General features: G+C 48.0%; 1 protein-coding gene across 2 annotated transcripts in view; it reads right to left on the bottom strand.

Moving 5' to 3' along the window:
* SLC25A33 (solute carrier family 25 member 33) overlaps positions 1-13,054 on the bottom strand; it is a 28,580-nt gene extending 15,526 nt beyond the window's left edge. The window contains exons 1-2 of one of the 2 annotated variants that reach the window (XM_045190501.3): positions 12,785-13,054; positions 1,515-1,694 (exon numbers count right to left, since the gene is read on the bottom strand). In XM_045190501.3, coding sequence (XP_045046436.1) covers positions 1,515-1,694; positions 12,785-12,837 — 233 coding nt within the window. In that variant the 5' untranslated portion in view covers positions 12,838-13,054. Of the gene's footprint in view, positions 1-1,514; positions 1,695-12,219; positions 12,700-12,784 lie in introns of those variants that run through there. The other variant, XM_053920450.2, reaches the window with a different exon arrangement.
* Positions 13,055-19,965: the final 6,911 nt, after the last annotated feature.

Genomic DNA, 19,965 nt, shown 5'->3' with positions numbered 1-19,965 from the left:
GACTCACAGAAACGGGCTCGTGCACTTCACCTACCTCCGCGCTTTTGGGGACCAGTGTCCCCGTTAGAGTGAACCTGTAAGCCCGGCAGTCATGAGTTGTTTGGGAAGCACGGTAGGAGGAAGTTCATCTCGGATATTAATAAAGTTGGCAAATTACCTGTCCATTTCATTATGTCCTGAGCACTTTATGTTCCTCAGAAGCAAGGTGTCATTTGAGACACCGCCACTGCCCAAGCGCATGAAAAGGCCAACCGGGACGGGGTGTTTTCACAGCCCTGTGTTCTGGAGGACGGGGGGGGGGGGGGGGCTGTCCCTCTCCTTCCTGAGATCAGAGCAGGTCTGCGTCTGTCTCCTGGGCCCACCCCGGACCTGCTGCCTCTGCGCCTCCGCTCCCCTTCGCAGGGTTTAACTTGAAAATCGGACTCTCCTAGTGTCCAGCGGCCTTTCTCCGGTGGGGCTTCTGATTCTCTCACCCGGGGCCTTGCCCCCAGCGGCTGCTCCTGTGCCCAGTTTTGCTCAACAAGCTTGGACGCACCCTCATCCACATGTTTGGCATGGGTGCCTCGTAGGCAAGCTTTACAAACAAAACGTACCTAAAAATAAATTCAGTGCTTTCCAACCCATTCTTCCTTATCTAAAATGTGACTGAACTCTGTCCAAAGTGCTACGTAACTGTGGTTCTTCAGACAGAGCATTTCCACTTCACTGTTTCTTTTTCTAACATTTCCCAGCTAAACAACTACACTGATAAATAGCAGTGCCTTTCTTGAATACACCCTCTTCCAGTGGCGAGTTTCAGAGACCTGACTATCAGGTGTAGTCAAAGTCAACTACCGCTTACTGAGCATCTCTCAAAGCACGAGGGCCCAAGGTGAAGTTCACGTATCCTCATGAGCTCTCTGAATTTCTGATTTTGCCTTAAGCACAGATGCCAACAAGTCAAATTCAACTTATATTTAGCTACTTCATAAGTGAATGAGACATTTTTAAGGCAGTAAAATAGTAAATCAGGCAGGTAGCTACATATGAAACAAAAATATTAAAAACCATTTTATACTAAATATATATTGAAACTTTTCTATAAATGTAAATTATTTCCAAATAAAAATTAAAACACTGAAACATTTTGTTTCCAGTTTACTCCCTCTGAAGATACTCAAAACCCTTCTTTTGTGAAATTAAAAAAATTTAATTTCATTCCGCCACCCCATAGTTTCCTGCTAGGCCTCAAAAAGTTCTGGACAAGAACACTGAGACAGTTTACATATGCATTTTTGATTTGTTCTGTTAGGTTTGCTTTAACTGTCCCTGGACGGTGACCACATGCACACTGGGTGACCTGCTGCCAAGGGAGCAAGGTCAGAGTTCAAAGGTATTGGTACAGAAACCTAATTCTTTGGTTTGGACACAGGCTGTGCAAACAGAACATCCCATTTGATGGGCTTAATAAACATTCCGGATCGATAGTGGGGGTGGGGGGTCTGGCGGGGGTCCAGAATGGGGACTGCACTTACTTCAGAACCTGTAAAAGTCCGGGTGCCACGGAAGTTGGCCTCACCATTCCAGCTCCACTGATGGTCCCCAGATGAACCTGAGGGTAATAGACGGTGCGAAGGGCTAATCTTGACGACTGCAGCCTCGTCTTAATGACTTCCAGGGGACAAGTGAAAATAGCACCGACCGTGCCCCCGCACCTGCAGGGAGAGAGACCACAGCGGGATGAGAAAAGCCCCACCCTTCTCTGCACAGATGAAACGTGAAACCTGACTTTTCTTTATTAGGAAAAGAGGATCTATGTTCGCTTCCCAATCAGAACACACGGGGAAGTAAAAAAAATATATAGTTGGAATCCCAGCAGCTAAAGAAATAACCATTGTCGACGTGTTAGCACATCCTTTAGGGCTTTTCACAACTGGCTTTCTCGTCTCACTTTCCCCAGTGATCGAGATACTGTGAATGCCAGCGCGCACACACTCACGTCGCTTGTGCTGGTGCACACTACTCCCCTGTGCCGACGTAGCACATCTGAGCCAACTCCTGCGCAGTAGTCCGCCATGCCGTTTCCACCTCCACTGCCCGGCTGCAATGCATAGTCTAGACAACGCATCGTTTCTCAAACAAAACAGTTATTCAGATAATGCTACTATCTGAAAATCGATGTTTACTACAACAGACTTTTATTAAAATCTAATTAATTTGGACTCCACTAAAAATTAAACCAAATCTTGCTTTTAATGACAAAAACATTATCCTCTGTGTTTTCATTAGTCACCCTGTCTCTCTGAGTCAGAGTTCCCCTTTATAATTTTTTCATATCAAAATATGACCTGATTAAAAAACTTATGTAATTTTCTTGGAGACAATTCTCCTTCCATCTTTTCTTAAACAGTAACATTCATGAAACCGGGGCCTTGATGGGCTGGTGACACCCCAGCGTCGTGGACCCTCTGGAGCCACCCCACCCCCCAGCGACGTGGGCCCACTCCTGGGGAAGCACGGAGGCGCCCAGGACCTGCGTCTCGGCACCTCTGTATCCCTGGCATCAGGGCCCCCCATTCACAAGCAGTATTTGCTAAGCAAAGGAATTACTCAATTGAGGTTCAAGGAGAGGGTCTTTTAAGGGATCTAACTGTTTGAAGACAGCACCTACCGTCCGCCTGCTATCCCAGGTGACTGTCCCAGGGGCATTCGGGGGTGGTACAGTAGCACCTGGCACAACTAGCGGCTCACTAAAAATGCCACAGCATCAGCATCTCTGACTGGGAAGAGTCACAGTGGGGGCAGGAAGGACAGCCCTGGGGCACAGAATACTCAGTCAGCTTCCCGCGCCCCACCAGACTCAAGTCCGCGAGCAGTGCTTTCCAGTCGGGAGCCTGCGGTTCCAGAGAGCGAGGCCGACCCTGATGACTCAGTGCTGGAGGCTGCAGGCTGCAACGCTGGCATCCCCACCACTGACTGAGTGACTGACTGTCTCGGGACCAGCATCCGATCCTCCAACAACCCTACGCGGCAGGAACTGTCATTTAGCCTCAATCCCCCCAAGGAATCTAAGTGTCAGAAAAAGAGAATACATGTACAGATTTGGGGAGGCGTGGGGAAGGAAAATAAGGCATTTGGGGCTATTTAGGTAAACCTGCTTTAAAATAATGACGATAATACATCCTAAATTAAGCTCTACTGGGGGCCTAAGCCCATTGACCACAAAAGCAAGGCGGGGATCCATCAGAACGGGGTGGGAGGCCAGCGGGAAGGCCCTGGTGTAGGACACGGCTGGCATTCCCCCACAGGCCGCCCGGGGACTATGGGGCGGTATTACCTTTACTTTGCAGACGGGGACCCGGGGTCTCAATGAGGTTATACACCTTCTCCAAGTTGCAAACGGCTAAGTTTCTAAACCGAAACCCAAATCCAGCCTCTCGGCTCCAAAGCCTGTGTCTGTCCCACTGCACCCAGGTAACCCCTCTGGGAGTATCATGGAAAGACAGGTGTTGCAGATGGTTTGCTGGCTGATTCACACTACTTTCACTCATACTCAAAATGGAAAACTGTTGATCAGAAAAGCAGGACTTCAAAACTGTAACGTATCCTTTTGTATCAAGAAGAAACTGTGAGCTGAACCGAATGCTCTTCCGTGTAATTGGCTCTAAGCACCAGAAGGTGGCTGAAGAAAACAGGCTCTGATGCGAGTGTTTAAAAAAGCGGCAAAAGAGTAACTTCCTACCATGTCTTTCCACACAAAAGAACTACTCTTATCTATTACCATAACCAAGTGCTTAAAAAGTATATTTTACTTTATTTTTTAATTTCTATTTATTTATTTTTAGAGTGAAGGGAAGGGAGGAAGAGAAGGAGAGAAACATCAGTGCGTGGTTGCCTCTCAAACGCCCCCCGCCGGGGACCCGGCTCGAAACCCAGGCATGTGTCCTGACCAGGAATCAAACCAGCGACCCCCTGGTTCATAGGCCAGCACTCAACCACTGAGCCACACCAGCCAGGACAAAAAAAAAGTATATTTTAAAACATTGGAAAACTTATACACTGCAGAGTAGGACAAAGAAATAGCTGAAATACATTTATGTTCAACAACAAGATTCTATACCACTGAAAACCCTTCCCCCCTGAGTTTGTAGGTAAATTCTTTCATCAGAAAGTCAACAAATTCAAATATGACACAGGTCAACCACCTTTGCTTTGTCCCCAAGTCAGCTGCACTCCTTATCTGGCCAACTGTCATCCAAATCCATACCCTCATCAAAGGATGGCCTTCAGGACTGTGTGTCTGCTTAACAAGGCCAATGTCCTACCGTCAAGGAGTCGGGGGGCGCTTTGAGGGCGCACGCCACGCTCACTCCTGCAGTCACTTCCCTGTTACCTGCTGCACACCGTGCCCAGGGTGGACGTGGCAGCAGCGGTGGACAGGCCCTGCCCGGCCTTCTAGACCACCCACCTGGGGGGCACACCAAGACACTACAAACAGTGCCCACTACTCAGAAGCCGGCGCCCCTCCCCTGCTGGGAAAGAAGTCGTGGGGAAAAAGGTCCAAAGGGCACCCTAAATCATTCAGCTGTGTTCGATACGCATTCACTACCATACTCTTAATTAGAAGAAAACAAGTTCTGACATTAAACTGAAGTTCATAGCAGAAGACTCCAGAGAGTCTTCCTGAAACTTAAAACATTTCACAGCAGAATTTCAAAAGTAGATTCCTGCTCAACTTCTTTTTCTTTCTTCACGAGCCAATACGTACAAAACATTCATCAGTCTGGGAAGATAAATGAATCAAATACTAGCCCTGGCCAGGAGGCTCAGCTGGTTGGAGAATCGTCCCATCCACCAAAAGGCTGCAGGTTTGACCCCCGGTCGGGGCGCACGTGGGCGCCCACCAACCGATGTTTCCCTCTCTCTAAAAGCAATAAACATACTAGGAAAAAAAGAAAGAAAAACAAAAAAAGACTGGCTTTCCAAATTTTTCTAAAAGTTATCCATCATGTTGGGTCCAGAACACTTAAGAATACAACAAATTACATTCTTTGTAGAAGAGTTCCTGGTAATTCTTAATTGTTTGACACAAAGAAGCCCTTCTGTGTCAGCCTGGCTCCCAGCCTTGGTCAGCTGGCTCGGAGGAAGCCCCATCCGCGGCGACCCCGCAGCAGTTGTGACCAGGACCGTCCTGGAGTCTCAGGTCCAAGGGCACAGACGTCACCCCGAAGGCCGGCCCTCCCCACCGCTGCTTCTCAGTGGTGCCCGACTGACTGCCACTCCCATCTGTGAATCACAGGCGGGCTCCATGACTTCCTGGTAACTTTCAGCATTTTAAGTTCAGTCCCATCTAAAACTTCAATCTCAAGTCTGACTCAACACCATGGCCAGCCAGACACGGGGCTGGGGAGATGTGTTCTAGTCTTTCACCTCTTCTGTCCTGCCTTTGAGGGTGGCTCGGGCACGAGGACAGGAAGTGAGCGGTCTCTGTCAATGGTCTCAGTCTTGCTGCGGGAGCTCCCCGGCTGTGTATTGTGTCGGTGGCCGCAGCCAATGTTACAATCTCACTAAAATCATAACACTGTGACCTCACCAGGTGCCCCGACACTGGGAACCCCCATGCTGGTCCCACCAGTAGTCCCTCCACCAACTTCCTTCGGCTTTACTTGGTCTGGGAACCCCTCAAACAGCACCAGTCCCTTTCCTTCCTCAGGTCCCCATGCCCCCCGACACCAAGCCAATGGGGCCCACTGGTGTCCTTCCATGCCCGCTATGAGGCGACAAGACTGACACTAGGTAGGAAGTCCCCCCCCACCCCGTGTCCTTCTCGTCCTGCTGGCATGAGCTAATGCAGGAGCCCCCCACCTGCAGGAAGCCTCTGGCCACAGAGCAGGCGACCCGTCTCTCAGCCTCACCAGCTCCCTCAATGCATGGACCACTGGGGGCTGGGGACAGGAAAGGAGCGAGTGACAGGAAAAACCTCTCTCAACACTCCACATGCCACAGTGTCGACAACGACAACCTTCCTGCTCGGCATATTCGGTCTGGGGTGGAACGGCTGGTGGCAGTCGGACTTTGCCCCCTTTCCACGACTCAGTGCAGGCTCCTCTGGGCTCAGCTCAGGGCCCTGGCGGCCAATGCTCAGCCAACAGGAAAAGTCGAATTCAACACCCAGTGACGCGGTGTTGGCCTCAGGAGACAGACGAACTCTGATGGGATACCAGTGTCTTAGACTGCTCGTGCCTGAAGTGGGGGACACAGTTTAAGAGGTGTGCATAATGATCCACAGACATTCAGGAGGAAAGCAGCACAGAAAGAACTACATTCTCATTATATTAATCATCATAACCTCTACCATTCAATTTCTATTTTGTGTACATATTTTCTAATATGAGTAAGATTGACAAAGTAATATATGTAATACACTTGGGGGGGGGCAGGCACAAACATTTTATTCACAGGGCTGTGCGACTGGAGTCTGAAGGCCACTATTCCAGACCAGTGGTTCTCAGCCGGGACAATTTCACCCCCTCCCTGGGCCATCTGGCAAGGTCTGGAGGCATTTCTGGCTGTTGACATCGGGGAGGGGGTATAGCATCTAGTGGGTCGTAGGGAGGCTGCTAAGCACCCTACAATTCACAGGACAGCCCTGCCCCACGCCGAGCAAAGACTCATCTGGCTGAGGCTGAGAAACCCCGTTCTGGAATAATGAAACGGACAACGTATCAAAGGCAGTATAACCAACGTGGAGGCCGCTACTGCCTGTTTTCCCAGCATCCATCCCCTCCTCCTGTCTTAACAAGATCCCAGATTTCTTAAGCCATACAGTTGGGACGGGATTGGACCCATTTCCAGGTTTAGCCCCGACTCAGCAGTGGGCACACAACTGAGCCCAAGCAGCCTGTGGCTGGGAGCACTGACTGGTTTAGAGATGGGCACGTGTCCAGGTTGGTCCAATCAGAGTGAAGCTCCAGACTGTTCAACGGCAGAGAAACACCAGGAGCTGCTGTAAGCCATGCCGTGCGCCTGCAGGGACACACCCAGGAATCCAGCAGGTATTTCTAGAAGGGAGAGCAGTCCTCCAGCTCCCACATGACACTGTTGAGCGATTTAGGTAAGTCCTGACTGAAGCCTGGCTGTCTCTAGAATGCCAGTGTACCCGCCAAGAATCAAGCAAGGTGGAAGTGAATTTTTTCTTACTTAGAACTGAAAGCCTCCTGAATGAGTCCAGTCCAAAAAGCCTTACACCCAGGCTTTTTAGGAAAGCACTTCAAGGGTTTTACTTTATCAATAATCCTCCAAAAAGCAGTTTCTAACAGCTGTGCGGAAACGCCCTGGACGTTCATTTAATTCCCCCCAAGGTAACACACTCTGCTCACTGCCCAAGTCCAGAGGAGGGGCTCTGGGCTGTTCCATTCAGCAGCACCGGCGCGGGTTTGAACTGGGGCAGGAAGGCAATGGGGAGCAGTCACCGCAGCCGGCTCCTCCCTCACACCTACGTGCTTGACTCTCTAAAAAAATCTATGACCTCGATTTGTCGGTGCCCTTCCCCTCTTTTACTACTTGTTTCTTTTTCTATAAAAACATCCCTCCTCCCATTCTCTGCCTTAAGTCTCCCTGCCCGGAACTGAAGTCCTGTGTGTACTACCTATTCATTTAACCGTTGGTCTTTTTACCCACATAGGCCTGGCTTGATTTTTCCCCTGTGGATTAGGCGCCTCTCCTCCCGTTTACAGCAGAACAAAGCTGTGTGTGTGTGTGTGTGTGTGTGTACACATATACATATATACATAGTAAAGACGATATATACACACATATACATACGTATATATACACACATATATGTATATATACATATACGTATGTATGTGTATATATGTGTATACACACATATGTGTATATATATGTATGTATATATGTATATATATAGTCTTTTTCTTGTTGTTTTATTTTGGAGTTCCTCAGCTAGATTTCCTTTTTTCTCTCCGTTTTTAACATATGCTTGATTTTTTACCTTTATAATTTTAATTTTTTAATTACATTTTATTGATTATCCTTTATAATTTTTAAAAACTGAATTTATTGGGGTGACATTGGTTAATAAATTATATAGGTTTCAGGCATACAATTCTATCATACACCATCTGTATATTGTATGGTGTGTTCCCCACCCCAATGTGGGTTTTTTTAAAAAATTGATTTGAGAGAGAGAGAGAACATCAGTGTGTTGTTCCACTTATTTATGCATCATTGGTTGTCTCCTGTATGGGCCCTGACTGGGGATCAAACCCACAATCTTGGTGTATCGGGATGATGCTCTAACCAACTGAGCTATGAAAATTTTAAATCATGCATACAGATTTTTACCTTTTAACCCTGAGTTTGTAGTAACAAGTATCATTTTTAAAAACTTGATGTTTTCAACAAGAACCTCTGCTTCCTACAAATACACCGGCTCGTTTCAGGCACGGCAGCCAAGACCAGTGTGCTCCTTCCGGTACGGCCACCCGACAAAGGGCCCTGCCAGGTGCCCGACCCCAGTCTCTGCAGCGTTTCTGTCATTTCCCCTTTCATCTGCTAGCTCTGTAGTCCCTCCTGCAAAAACACCACTACCTCTCTACACAGAATTTTCTGGCATAAGGTTTAGAAGATTTTGATTATGCAAATTCTGCATTCACTCAGTCAAAGAAAAATGCATACTTTTTGATGCAACTCATTATCCTTTAGATGCTATTTCTTATCTTTTATCTCATTTAGAAAGAAAATTTTAAGTAGCACTGGGGAAACACTATAATACTTTCTGAACCTGAAGAGAATCAGTATCTTTCGCAAATACACAAATTCAAAATAATGTTACCTTATGCCAATACAGTTTCAGCAAATCTTAACACAGACCCATGTTCATAATTCACAAATAACCGAAGTACTGCTTCTCTTAATTCGGGACAATTCAACAAGCCACATCAATCTATACTTCCAGGCATGGCGCACGATACCTTTTGCTCACTTAGGTGATCACTGAGCCAGTATCGGTTCAGCCTCTGTAGCAGGTGGGGTACTGCACTTGGGATGTACCAGTGAAGAAAACAGACAGGGCTGCTACCCTCGTGAAGCTTAAATTCTAGCAGGAATTTTTCATCCAAACACCACACAGTTTTTAAAAGTGTTTGTTATACATATGAAACACACTGGATGAAGTCAATTTATAGTCCTGGTACACTAATATAAGCCATATATAAAATATTACATGCACCTTATATTTGTCTTATCAAATTTTTTTTCAAGCATTTGAAATGTCTTGCATCTTCTCTACATGGCCCTCTAGCAACTACATTAACACGTGCCTAACATTCAAAAGTAACCATTAGCTAATACAGGTTAAACTCGCAGAGAAAAGCGCAGTACAGGAGTACACCCGGTGACGGCTGTCTGTAATAGGGGCGGAGGGAAGCTGGATTTTGAAAATATCTTGGATTATATATATTTAAAACCTTAAAGACATACCACATTCCCACTAAGATAGATATGAAGGACTACATAAGCATCTCATTTTCGGACTATAAGATGCACCCCCATTTTCCTCCCAAATTTGGGGGGTAAAAGTGCATGTTATAGTCCGAAAAGTACAGTAGATTTGATGACAAAAGAAAAAATCACGCCATAAAAGTATGACTGGAAGCATAGAATCCGGGCCGTTAACTTCTACATGTAATGACAGCTTAGTCTATTTCGGGGGCTGAGGACGTCCCCTAAATCGCGCCCTGCGATGCCACTGCTTGCTCAGCAGGGGAAGGACGTCACTAACGCTGCATGGACAACCAGAGTCCCCAGGTCGCTGGACAAGAAAATTTAAGGGATTTTTCTCAACAGATGTAAGGCCTAGACACAGAAGGGCCACTTCCGCAGACGAGCTGGTTTAGGCAGCAGAGGAGGAACGGCAGGTTCCGCTGTGTGCGCGGCGGTGACAGTCAGACCTGTGTGAGCACATCTTGTGTTTACACAGCACACCCAGGTTTGCAGGCAGGAGGAAAGCAAGCAGGAAGCAGCAAAATCCCTAAAAATACTAAAAGCAACATCAAATGAGTGCAGTTCACTCACACAGAAGCCACCCGCCCTAAGGGATGGTTTATGAACGTGCTGCTAGGTACCAGACGCCTTAAAAATGTGTCTTAACTCAGCAGTTGTACTTCCAGGGGTTTATCCTGAGGAAATAGTTACAGAATACACACATCACACACAAGGATGCCCAGGCGTTTGTACTGGCTAAAAACTGGCAGAGAGAGATTAGAAATTACGCCGTCAGAGTAAGTAAGTAGCCTGGTCATAAGCATCCTCACTGACCCCGAGGCCTGGGCTTGGAAACCGCCCCCTTCACTGCAACGGCTGCACGGCGAGGCTCCGTTAGAGGTGCACGCAGAGAGCTCACCGCCTCCCATGCTGCCATTAAAACGCAATACAGCACTAGGAAGAAAGCAATTTTTAACCTCTGAGCCTACTTTAAGATTAACGACGGAATTACACTTGGTACACATACACGTCCACAGAAGCTTTTTCTAAAGTGCTCATTTCTAGGTGTTGGTTTGTGGGTGGTTTTTCTTTCAGTTCTCTGCTTTCTTAAAGGGAAACACTGTATTAAAGAGATGATTTACAGCTTAATGGGGGAATATTTTCATCTTTGCAAAGAACCCACAAAACTGTCTTTTTACAAAAATAATTAAATCTGAAAGACTACTGAGTTGTTTTGAGTGCAGTTCTTATTTTCTAGGACCTAAAATTAATTTTTAACCACTCATAAGCCTGATACCTAATACAATATTTATTCAATTCATTAATTAGTGATAGCATTAACTTGTTAGATGTTAGTTTCTAATGGCTAGTCAATAAGCAGGGGAAATGTGACATTTAAAAAGCGAGGGCTGACCTCTTTTCAAAGGAAGTGAACTTAAGTTTTTGGGAAAGACGCCAGCTCGACAACACAGAAACTGGGTGCTTAGAACAAAGCAGCGTGTCATCCCCTGGACCAGGTGGAAGCACTGGGTTGACTGATTTTAACTGTGTGATATACCCACTCGACACTCAGCTCCTGTAATGTTCTTCCCTAAAAGAAGTGTATTTTCGGCTAGTGGGAAGGACCCAAAACCCACTGAGCTGCTCTGACAGCATGCTTTCGGCAGATTTATCTTCTTTCTCGAACAAGTACTAGTGCTCCTGAAGTGCTGCTGCTGAAGGAACTGAGACCCGTTAACCTCAGGGCTTCGGGCGCGACGCTAATGAACTCGCGACAGTTTAATCAGTCCAGGGGAGCTGTGCGGCTGCAGCAGTCTTCCTCCACCGGGAGGCTCCCAAAGGAGAACCAGCAGCCAGAGGGCACTGTGAAGGGCGCGCGGGGAGATTCATCCAGACAGGGCAATCCATTACGCAGCAAGCCTCGCCGAGCTGCACCAGCCCCAGTAAGTTTCTCAGTATGAAATACAAAGAACTCTTTGAAAGACCACCCTACTAAAAACAATAAATCAAAATCCCTGAGGATAATACCATTAGGAAAAAAAAAAATCCTCTTTGGCTTGCAAATGGCTTTAATAATATGGCCAACTTGTTGAAAATTCCCCAGAATGGCAAATACATACACTGTCATAATTTAGGATTTGTCATCCTTCCCCCCGGCCCCCAACGATGAAACATCAATAAGGAAATGAAGTGAAAGGGTGACAGGGAAGAGATGGATGAGAACTTCTTATTTATGAACAGCCACCATTTTTTTGGCTGAAAAAACAAACTGCCAGAGCCCCCACAAGAAGTACATGGAGCTCAAAACCCTTGTACCATATTTTCACAGCTAAGTTTTCAACAGTTACTGGTTTCTAACAGAAACATATCTAGGCGGCAGTCTAAGCTGCAACTAAAATACTCAAGTCAAGATGACAATCCAGAATAAATTCAATTTTAGGCAGAATGTCCTACACTTAAAAACTGCTGTGCCGGGCGTGTGAGGTCCTCAAATAAGACTCGGAACATCTGGAAGACTCCGAAAGGACCCAAAGCCACAGGATGTCTTAAAAGAAAAAAAATTACTAACACTCAAAAATATTTTAAAGTCTGTTTTCTGAAGAAACAAACAAAGCAGCGCTCTTCCTGAACCCCGTTACCACCCAGCCTCCATAAAAACGCGTTGCCTCCATTACAACTATCAGGAGCATGATGCTCAGACGAACGCAGCTCTCAAAACAGAAAACATCTCACCTTGGACGCGTCTACCAGCAGGAAAGAAGCACTTCAACACGCCTTCCCGACCTTGCTGTCTCCCGGGGTCCCCCAACAGCTCTCCCACAGGTCGCAGGCCAGCAACGCGGGTCGCCAGCACTTCCCAGCCCCCTGCCGACAGAACTGTCCGAACTGGGCCCTGCGCTACCCTGAGGACCTCCCGGGCCAACCCGAGCAACTGTCAGACTGCCCAGGCCCCGGGGCTGCAAGGGAAGCGCGCCCAGGGCGGCCCGCAGGGAGGACGCGGGGCAGCCGAGCCACAGTGGCCAGGCAGGCCTGCCCCCGAGTGACCCTCGGCACGCTAGCCTGTAATTATTTAAAAGAAGTAAAGACTGGAGACGCTGCGGGGAGGAGGATGGGTGTGGGAGAGCAGCAGGCTCGGGGTACAAGCACCCTCGGAGGATGTGAACCTGGGGGGAGAAAAGGCCGGTGCCTCCCGGGCCTCATCGTCACCCCGACGTCGGGACTTCCTTCTCTGGGCTCTTCTGTCGTGGAAGGGACGGAATTGGCCAAGAGAGAGGCGGGGTCGGGCCGGGATGCTCACCCGCCGGCGAAGAGGTGAAGCAGCGTGTTTTCCTGCTGAGCGCCCGTCGCCATGGCCGCGCCGGTGCCGCCGGCACGAGGCAGCTGGAAGGATAAGCGAGGTGGCCCGCTCTGCTCGCGCAGCGGCTCTCAGGCGTCCGCTGGCGCTGCCTCCATGCGCGCGCGCCCCACCACCGGCTCCCTCGGCCCGCGCCCTCCCTCCCCGGCGTGGCCCCTGGCCCCTCACTGGCCTCTGCGGCTCCAGCCGGGCGTCCAGTGGGACCACACCGCGCGGCTGTCACGTGGCGGGGGCCGGGCAGTGACGTCACGCAGCGCGCGCTGGGGCGGGAACGAAGGGGGTGTGGGCCCGGATTTGCGCGTCCATTGGCCAACAAGTGGACATGGGCGGTGCGTGCACAACCCGGGGCGGAGTTCCGCTCGGAGCACAGGACTGGGCGGGGCCAGCATGGGCCCAGGCTGCGGGATGGAGAACCTGCCCTAGTGGTCTGCCCCCTCTGTGCTCACAGACTGAGACCCTAGGATTGGCTAAGCCTGGAGAGCCCCTGGCCTTTTTACTTTCTTAGTCTATTTTTTACTTCAGTTTGTGATACTTCGATGTGTAAAAAGGAATATCAATTACATATATCTTACCACCCAGTTTAGGGAAAAAACAATGAAAAGAGCCTAAAACTCCCAGTGTACCCCCAGTATCATTTTGTACATATTTTATTTTCCTAGAAATAGCAGTATATGCTGCAATACGCTTTTTGGTCTATCTTTTCTGATCACCTCCAGCCAAGACTACTGAGTTCCAAGCTTCTATATCCAAGCTGCTTCTCTACTTATATGTGCTTGGGTCACTGTCAAACTCAGCCTGGCATCTTTTTGCCTCCAGGTCTTGATACCAGGCCTTCCCTGGCTACCCTTGCAGCATACCTATCACATGACTCCATTTAATTTCCTCATGTGGGTTTCTGCAGTTACTTTGTTGATCGATTTGTTTAAGATGTCCTTCTGCCCCTGGAGTGTACGCTTCAGAATTGCAGGGACCCTGTTTCATTTGCTCACGGTTGTTCCTGACAAGGTATCTGTAGCTAGTAATGCCCAAGAAATGAATGAATAAATGTCCCTAACTGAAGTCATCATTTTAGTCTTTCCCTCCCCCAAACCTGTCTGCCTCTTTTATTTCCTGTCCTGGAAATATGATGACACCACCATCTGCACAGTCACCAATGCCAGAAACTTTCCTATTACCTTGAACTCCTGTCTCTCCCTCTCTCTTCTTTTTGGCTCCCCCTGCCCCCCAACCCCCCAGCAGCCCATCACTCACTTCTATCTCCTGAAATTCTCCCAAAGCCATCCCCTTCCCGGTGCTCCTTCTGCTGCTGCTGTGGTTTCAAGTTGAAAGCAATACCTTGGCCAGACCAAGCTGCTAGATGTCCCGAGTGTAAACATAAAAAGAGCTTAAGTAGAAGGGGAATTATGTGCAAACACAGGAGCTGGGGATTTGATTGCTGGGACTCTTTAAAAACAACTCTTGGGGGCAGTCATCCAAAATACAAATACAGTGAGTACTCTATATTAAAACCATTACTCCCAGGCCTAGAAAGGGGGAAAGCCATACTAACTGCTCCGTATGTGGGGGAAAAGAAGGAAGGAAGGAAGGAAGAAGGGGGGCAGGAAGAAAAAGTGTTTCTCACGCTACGAGAATTTCCTAAATCCCTTGCTTTAGTTGCTTAGGAAGTCAGTGTTAGCCTTAGCTGAAGATTTGTGAGGCAGAAGGACAAAGGAGGAGAAAGTAATGTGACCTGGTTAGCCAGGAGGGACCTGCTCCCATCCGGACGAAATTTTAAACCCGAGGAGGTGCTGCCATCCTTGAAGCACCGCCCTTCATCGTGGCTGCTGACTCACACAGGTGTTTGGGACCCAGGCCTCTAATGCTGAGGCAGCGCCCAACCTCCTGCCGTCTTTCCCCAAGAACCGTCAGTCTGTGGCTGGGCTAGACACCGAAACGGGGCTCCCCACCTCCTTGTTAGTGATAACACTGCCTTCAGGTTAGAGTTTTTCCAAGGTCTCTCATGTGTATTATCTTGTTGGATACTCACAGCGTTTGGAAGCCCTGTTGTTTTTGTTCCCTTTTTACAGATAGGCAGGATAGATTTGCTCAAGGTCACACAGCCAGTTAGTGGCTGATGCAACAATCTTTTATGCCTCCATGCCTTGGAACATGCTGTTACCTAGGAATCCCCCTTCCGTTGCCAGCCAGACGGAGGAAGCTACTGGACTCATTCATTCATTCAGCACGCACTTACTGAGCTTTTACTCGGTTCAAGGCAGCATTCTAGGCTATGGAGGAGGGGGGTACAGCAGGGATTAAAATGGGTAAAAATCCTTAGCGAAACAGTAGCAGTCCAATCCAGCAATAGATAATACATCGTGATCAAATGGGATACACCGCAGTAATCTGAGGTTGGGTTAACATTCCAAAATCAATCTGTCCAATTCAGTATATGTTGTGCATTGGTTTCATGTGATTTCAAACCCACTTGTTTATGACAAAGAAAAAAATGCTGTGTCGATATAAGAATGATGTGAGTCGTGCCAAGCTTTCATCACGTCTAATGTCTGTTGTCATTGATAAGCAGAGAGCAGCCTGGCTGCTGAGGGGCTCCCCCCGGGCCTTATTCATAAGAACATGTGGAGAAACGACTATGGCAAGGGGACAGTTAGACTATAAATACTGAGAGTGTGTGAGGACTATATGAGAGTTTCGGTTTGGACAGAGGAGACTCTTCTTCGCTAATATAAGAAATGGCCCAGAGACCCTCGGGGCACGCGTCCTGCCTTGGTGAGGTACTTCAGGAAGACAGTGGTGGTTACGGCTTAGTCCCCAGTGAGAGACATCAGCCTGCCCACCAACACTGGCATCTTCGTTCCCTAGCAACGGGGCATTTGCACTTTTGAGCTGGCAGCAGGAAGTCAGCTCTTTTGTTGGTTGCCTCTCACTCCCAGTGCCTCCTCATATAGAAAGATACACCTCTGTCAAAATTTAAATTCTATTCTCTCACCTCTCCTTGCCTGGAACAATAAATAGTGCAATTAATCTGTCATTTCTTTGGAGTATGTTATTTCTTTATTTGGCTTCTTAAGAGCTATTATCCTGGGTGCTGATGGCTTGTGAAATTATTATAATTCTCGCAGCAAACCTGTGCTAAATAAATGGCTGGCAAAGACAAAACTCAGTGTCTAAATCATGTTTTCGCAGCCTCCCAAAACAAAAACAGAAACAAAGCAGCATATTCGCCGAATACAGGAGAAAAACCAGGTGACCATGTCAACAGATGCAGAAGAAATGTTTCACAAAACGGAATGCCCATCTTTTAAAAAGGGTCTCAGCAAACTGGGAACAAGACAGAATTCTACCACCTGATAAAGGGTGTCTACCACAAACCCACAGCTACCGTCAGACTTCACGGTAAGAGACTGCCTGCCTGCTCCCCTAAGACAGGCAACCAGAAAAAGCACCTGTTCCTATTCAACGTGGTACTAGAGGTGCCAGTCAGTGCAATAAGGCACGAGAAAGCAATCAAAGTCAAGAAGGTCAGAAAGGAAGAAGTAAAACTCTCTTCAGTCGCAGATGGCCTCGTTGTACTAAGGAACCTAATAACTACTAGAACTACTTATGCAGTGAATTTAGCAACATCGTAGGAGACAGGGGCAATATACCAAAAAGAACTAATTTTTTGCTAGCTGCAAACAATTTGAATATTACATTAAAAAAATTCCATTTATAGTAGCAGTAAAAACAACAACGACGACAACAACCCAGCAACAGCAACAAAGAAGCCGGACACAGAGTAAGTACACAGTTCCACTGACAGGGAGTTCTAGGGGAGACCGAACTAATCGGCAGGGACAGCGAACAGCAAGCGTCTACGGCTGAAACTGGGTTGGGCAAGGGCTTGACTACAAAAAAGCCTGGAAGAACATCTTAGGGTGACAGACATGTTCTGCATCCTGATCAGGATATTTACATAGATTTGTCAACATGCACCAAAAGTTACACTTAAAGTCGGTACATTTTATTGTATGTGAATTACAGATATTTCGATAAAGCTGACTAGAAAGAAAAAAGCAAGGGACACTCCAGATGTCAATATATGCGCCACGGGTGAAGTTTAGGAATGAGTCAGGCCTGTGTCAATAGTCACTCACAGAGATGCCCTCAGCCCTCAGTGAGTGCTGCTGTCACAGACCAGGGGACCACTCCCAGCCTTGATGGGGCAGGGGAGGAGAGCTTCTCAGTAACCACTCCATTGTTATGGGGCCCCCCAGTCTCTGCTGACCGGTTGCGGTTTCTGCCAGCCTTCTTTCTCTGACTGCAGGTTGTCAAATCTCTAATTGCTTCTCGACTGCTGTTTTTCTGCAAAAGCTGCAGGCTGTTGGAAAGCGTCCCAACCTCACCCCCAGGGGCTGGGGTTTCCTATCTTTGCAAGGAATTGTAAGCAGCCTAAGGCTGGAGCAGGGCCTGTTTCTCTCCTGAGAGGTTCCACCGGGAGTGAGAAGACAAGCAAGGGAGTGAGAGGACAAGCAAGGTCTTTGTCCGCTCAGGGGCAGGAGGACCTGGGGCAGGTGGTGTGGTTGGGAACAAAGGACACATGCCCAGCTGCTCTCTCTCCTTCACTTTCTCCTTAACAGAACCAGCTAGAGCCAAACTATAGCTTCAGTGTTTTCTTTCTTTTCTTTTTTTAAATAAAAGTTTTATTGGAGGAAAATGGGAGTCCTGTGTACACGGGGCAAGGAGCACAGCCATGCAACTGACATGGAAGGAGAACCGAAAAGTCACAATGAGCCAATGTTGTTAGCAATTCCTTTTCAATTTCTTGAACAGCCAGCCCCCTTCAGGAAAAGCAGAAAATTTTGTTTGGGTTCTAAAAATCAGAACTGCTTTAATGCTTTTCGCAGCGGACTATTTCCTCAACTGTTTGGAGCCATTAGGAGGAATACCTAGGTCCTAGCCGGAGGCTTGGTTCTTGTGTCTCCTACTGAACGTTTTCCTGAGTTCTCAAAGACGTTTGAGAATGTCTCAGCAGCTATTTAAACAAAGTTGCCTGTGTCTCTCTAACTGCTTCAACAGCATGGTTGTCTAACAGTATGCCATGTTTTGACTGCCTTCCTAATTTCTTTTTTCTTAAGATTTTATTTATTTATTTTTAGAGAAAGGGGAAGGGAGGGAGAAAGAGAGGGAGAGAAACATCGATGTGAGAGAAGAACATCGATCGCTTGCTTCTCGTATGTGTCCCAACCAGGACTGAACCCATAAGCCAGGCATGTGCCCTGACTGGGAATTGAACCGGTGGCCTTTTGCTTTGCAGAACGACACCCAACCAACTGAGCCAGGGCCCTAATTTCTTTATAACAGCCATCGCCTGTATTGTTTCAGTCCTCTGGCGTCAGCTCCTCTGGCATTTCCTTATATACACTCATGGGGCAAGGACATACTATTTGGTTTGCCCTTTCTCAATACTTGGCCGTCTACTTCCAACTCATCCCTGATGGTCTCTGAGATTTGTAGACTGTTCCACAAGACTTGCAATTACTCATAAGGAATTTTTATGCAGAATTGGTCCTGTTTGGAGGAAACTATTGGTGTCTTCTTGGCCATCTCAAAAGCTGGTCCCTTCCCTGAGGCTCTTAATTTTTTTTGAAAACCCGATGCTGTTTCAGCTGAAAAATTGGCAAGACCAGCTACAGGTTTTATTTTGGTTTTGCTTTAAGTATTTATTTATTTATTTGTAGAAGGAGGGGATGGGAGGGAGAAAGAGAGGGAGAGAAACATGTATGTGAGGAGAAACATCTATTGGTTGCCTCTCATATGCACTCTGACTGAGGACCGAAGCTGCAACACAGGCATGTGCCCTGACTGGGAATCGAACCAGTGACCTTTCTCTTTGTGGGTTGACACCCAACCCACTGAGCCACACTGGCCAGGGCCAGGACCAGCTACAGTCTTAACGAAGTTCTGCAAGCTGAGCCTTCACCTAAATGCAAGGCCGATGCAGGGGCGTGAGGGTCAGCCCCCACAGGCCAGGCTCTCTCTCGAGTCTCACAGGCCGGGACCTGTTTTTCTGGCCTTTGTCTGCCCAATGTTCCTGAACCCAAGTTTCCCGACCATTTCTCAGAGGAAAGCACCTTTGGTAAAATGTCAATTCTAAGAGGCCCAGAGAATATATAAGTTTCTAACATATTTTGAATGGCGCTTGGAATCTGAGGGGCATTCGTGTTAACCGATGACTCTTGTAGCTGGACCGTCTGACCGCCCAGGGGAGACAGAGCCCTTTTCCCTGTCTCTTCCTTCCCTCCCACACTCCCTTTTGTCCCAGCTTCTGAGAGGCAGTAGAGCATAGGGTTCTATTGCCAAACTGCCAAGTTACTTAATCGCCCTATGCCTCAGTTTCCCCACCGGTACAACCAGGCTGGTTATGGTACACACTTCAGAGTGCGGACTGATAATAATAAATCTGCTAACACTTACTATGTGCCAGGCACTGTTTTAAGTCCCCTGGGACTCTGTGGTATGAACTGTGATTTAGCCCCATTTGCGATGCCAGGGAGAGGGCAAACAGCTGGCTCAGCTAGTGAGCGGCGGAGCTGGGATTTGAACAGAGAGAATGCCTTGGCAGAGCGCCTACGCTTCACCCCCCGGCTGCACTTAATGGGCGGAGAGCCCTGCCCATGACCAGTACAGAACACAGTCATTTTTTACCAGGATTCTCACCAGTATCTGTTAGAATCCATCGAAACGCACAAGAACTCTTGATTCCAACGTAGAAAAGCGGTGTGGGCTGGTGAGAAAGGTTAAGGACGTGCGTAATTCTAGGAGAGGGGAGCCTGCCATTTACTGAGCACGCTCTGTACGCCAGTTTTGTGCAGCGGATGCTACACGCACGGCGCCGTATCCAAAGCCCTGGCTGTTTCACAGGTCAGAGCCGTTCTGATGACGTTAGAGGTGTCAGATGGTGCAGATACCGTGATATTCTAGATGACACTGCCGGCCCGGGGCAGCACTCCATCGTCAAGCACAGAGCTGTTCTGAACAGTCACGCTGCGTGGGATCTAAACACGCCCTGAAAATAGCCTCCTGGTCAGGCAAGGTCGAGGTTTGCCACCAAATGAGGTGCAGCCTGGTCAGGTTCTCTGCCG

This window comes from Desmodus rotundus, chromosome 3 (genome assembly GCF_022682495.2).
Source record: "Desmodus rotundus isolate HL8 chromosome 3, HLdesRot8A.1, whole genome shotgun sequence".
Classification (NCBI taxonomy): domain Eukaryota; kingdom Metazoa; phylum Chordata; class Mammalia; order Chiroptera; family Phyllostomidae; genus Desmodus; species Desmodus rotundus.
The sequence above is the reverse complement of the archived record's forward strand: the minus strand, read 5'-3'. Positions and strand labels throughout refer to the sequence as shown.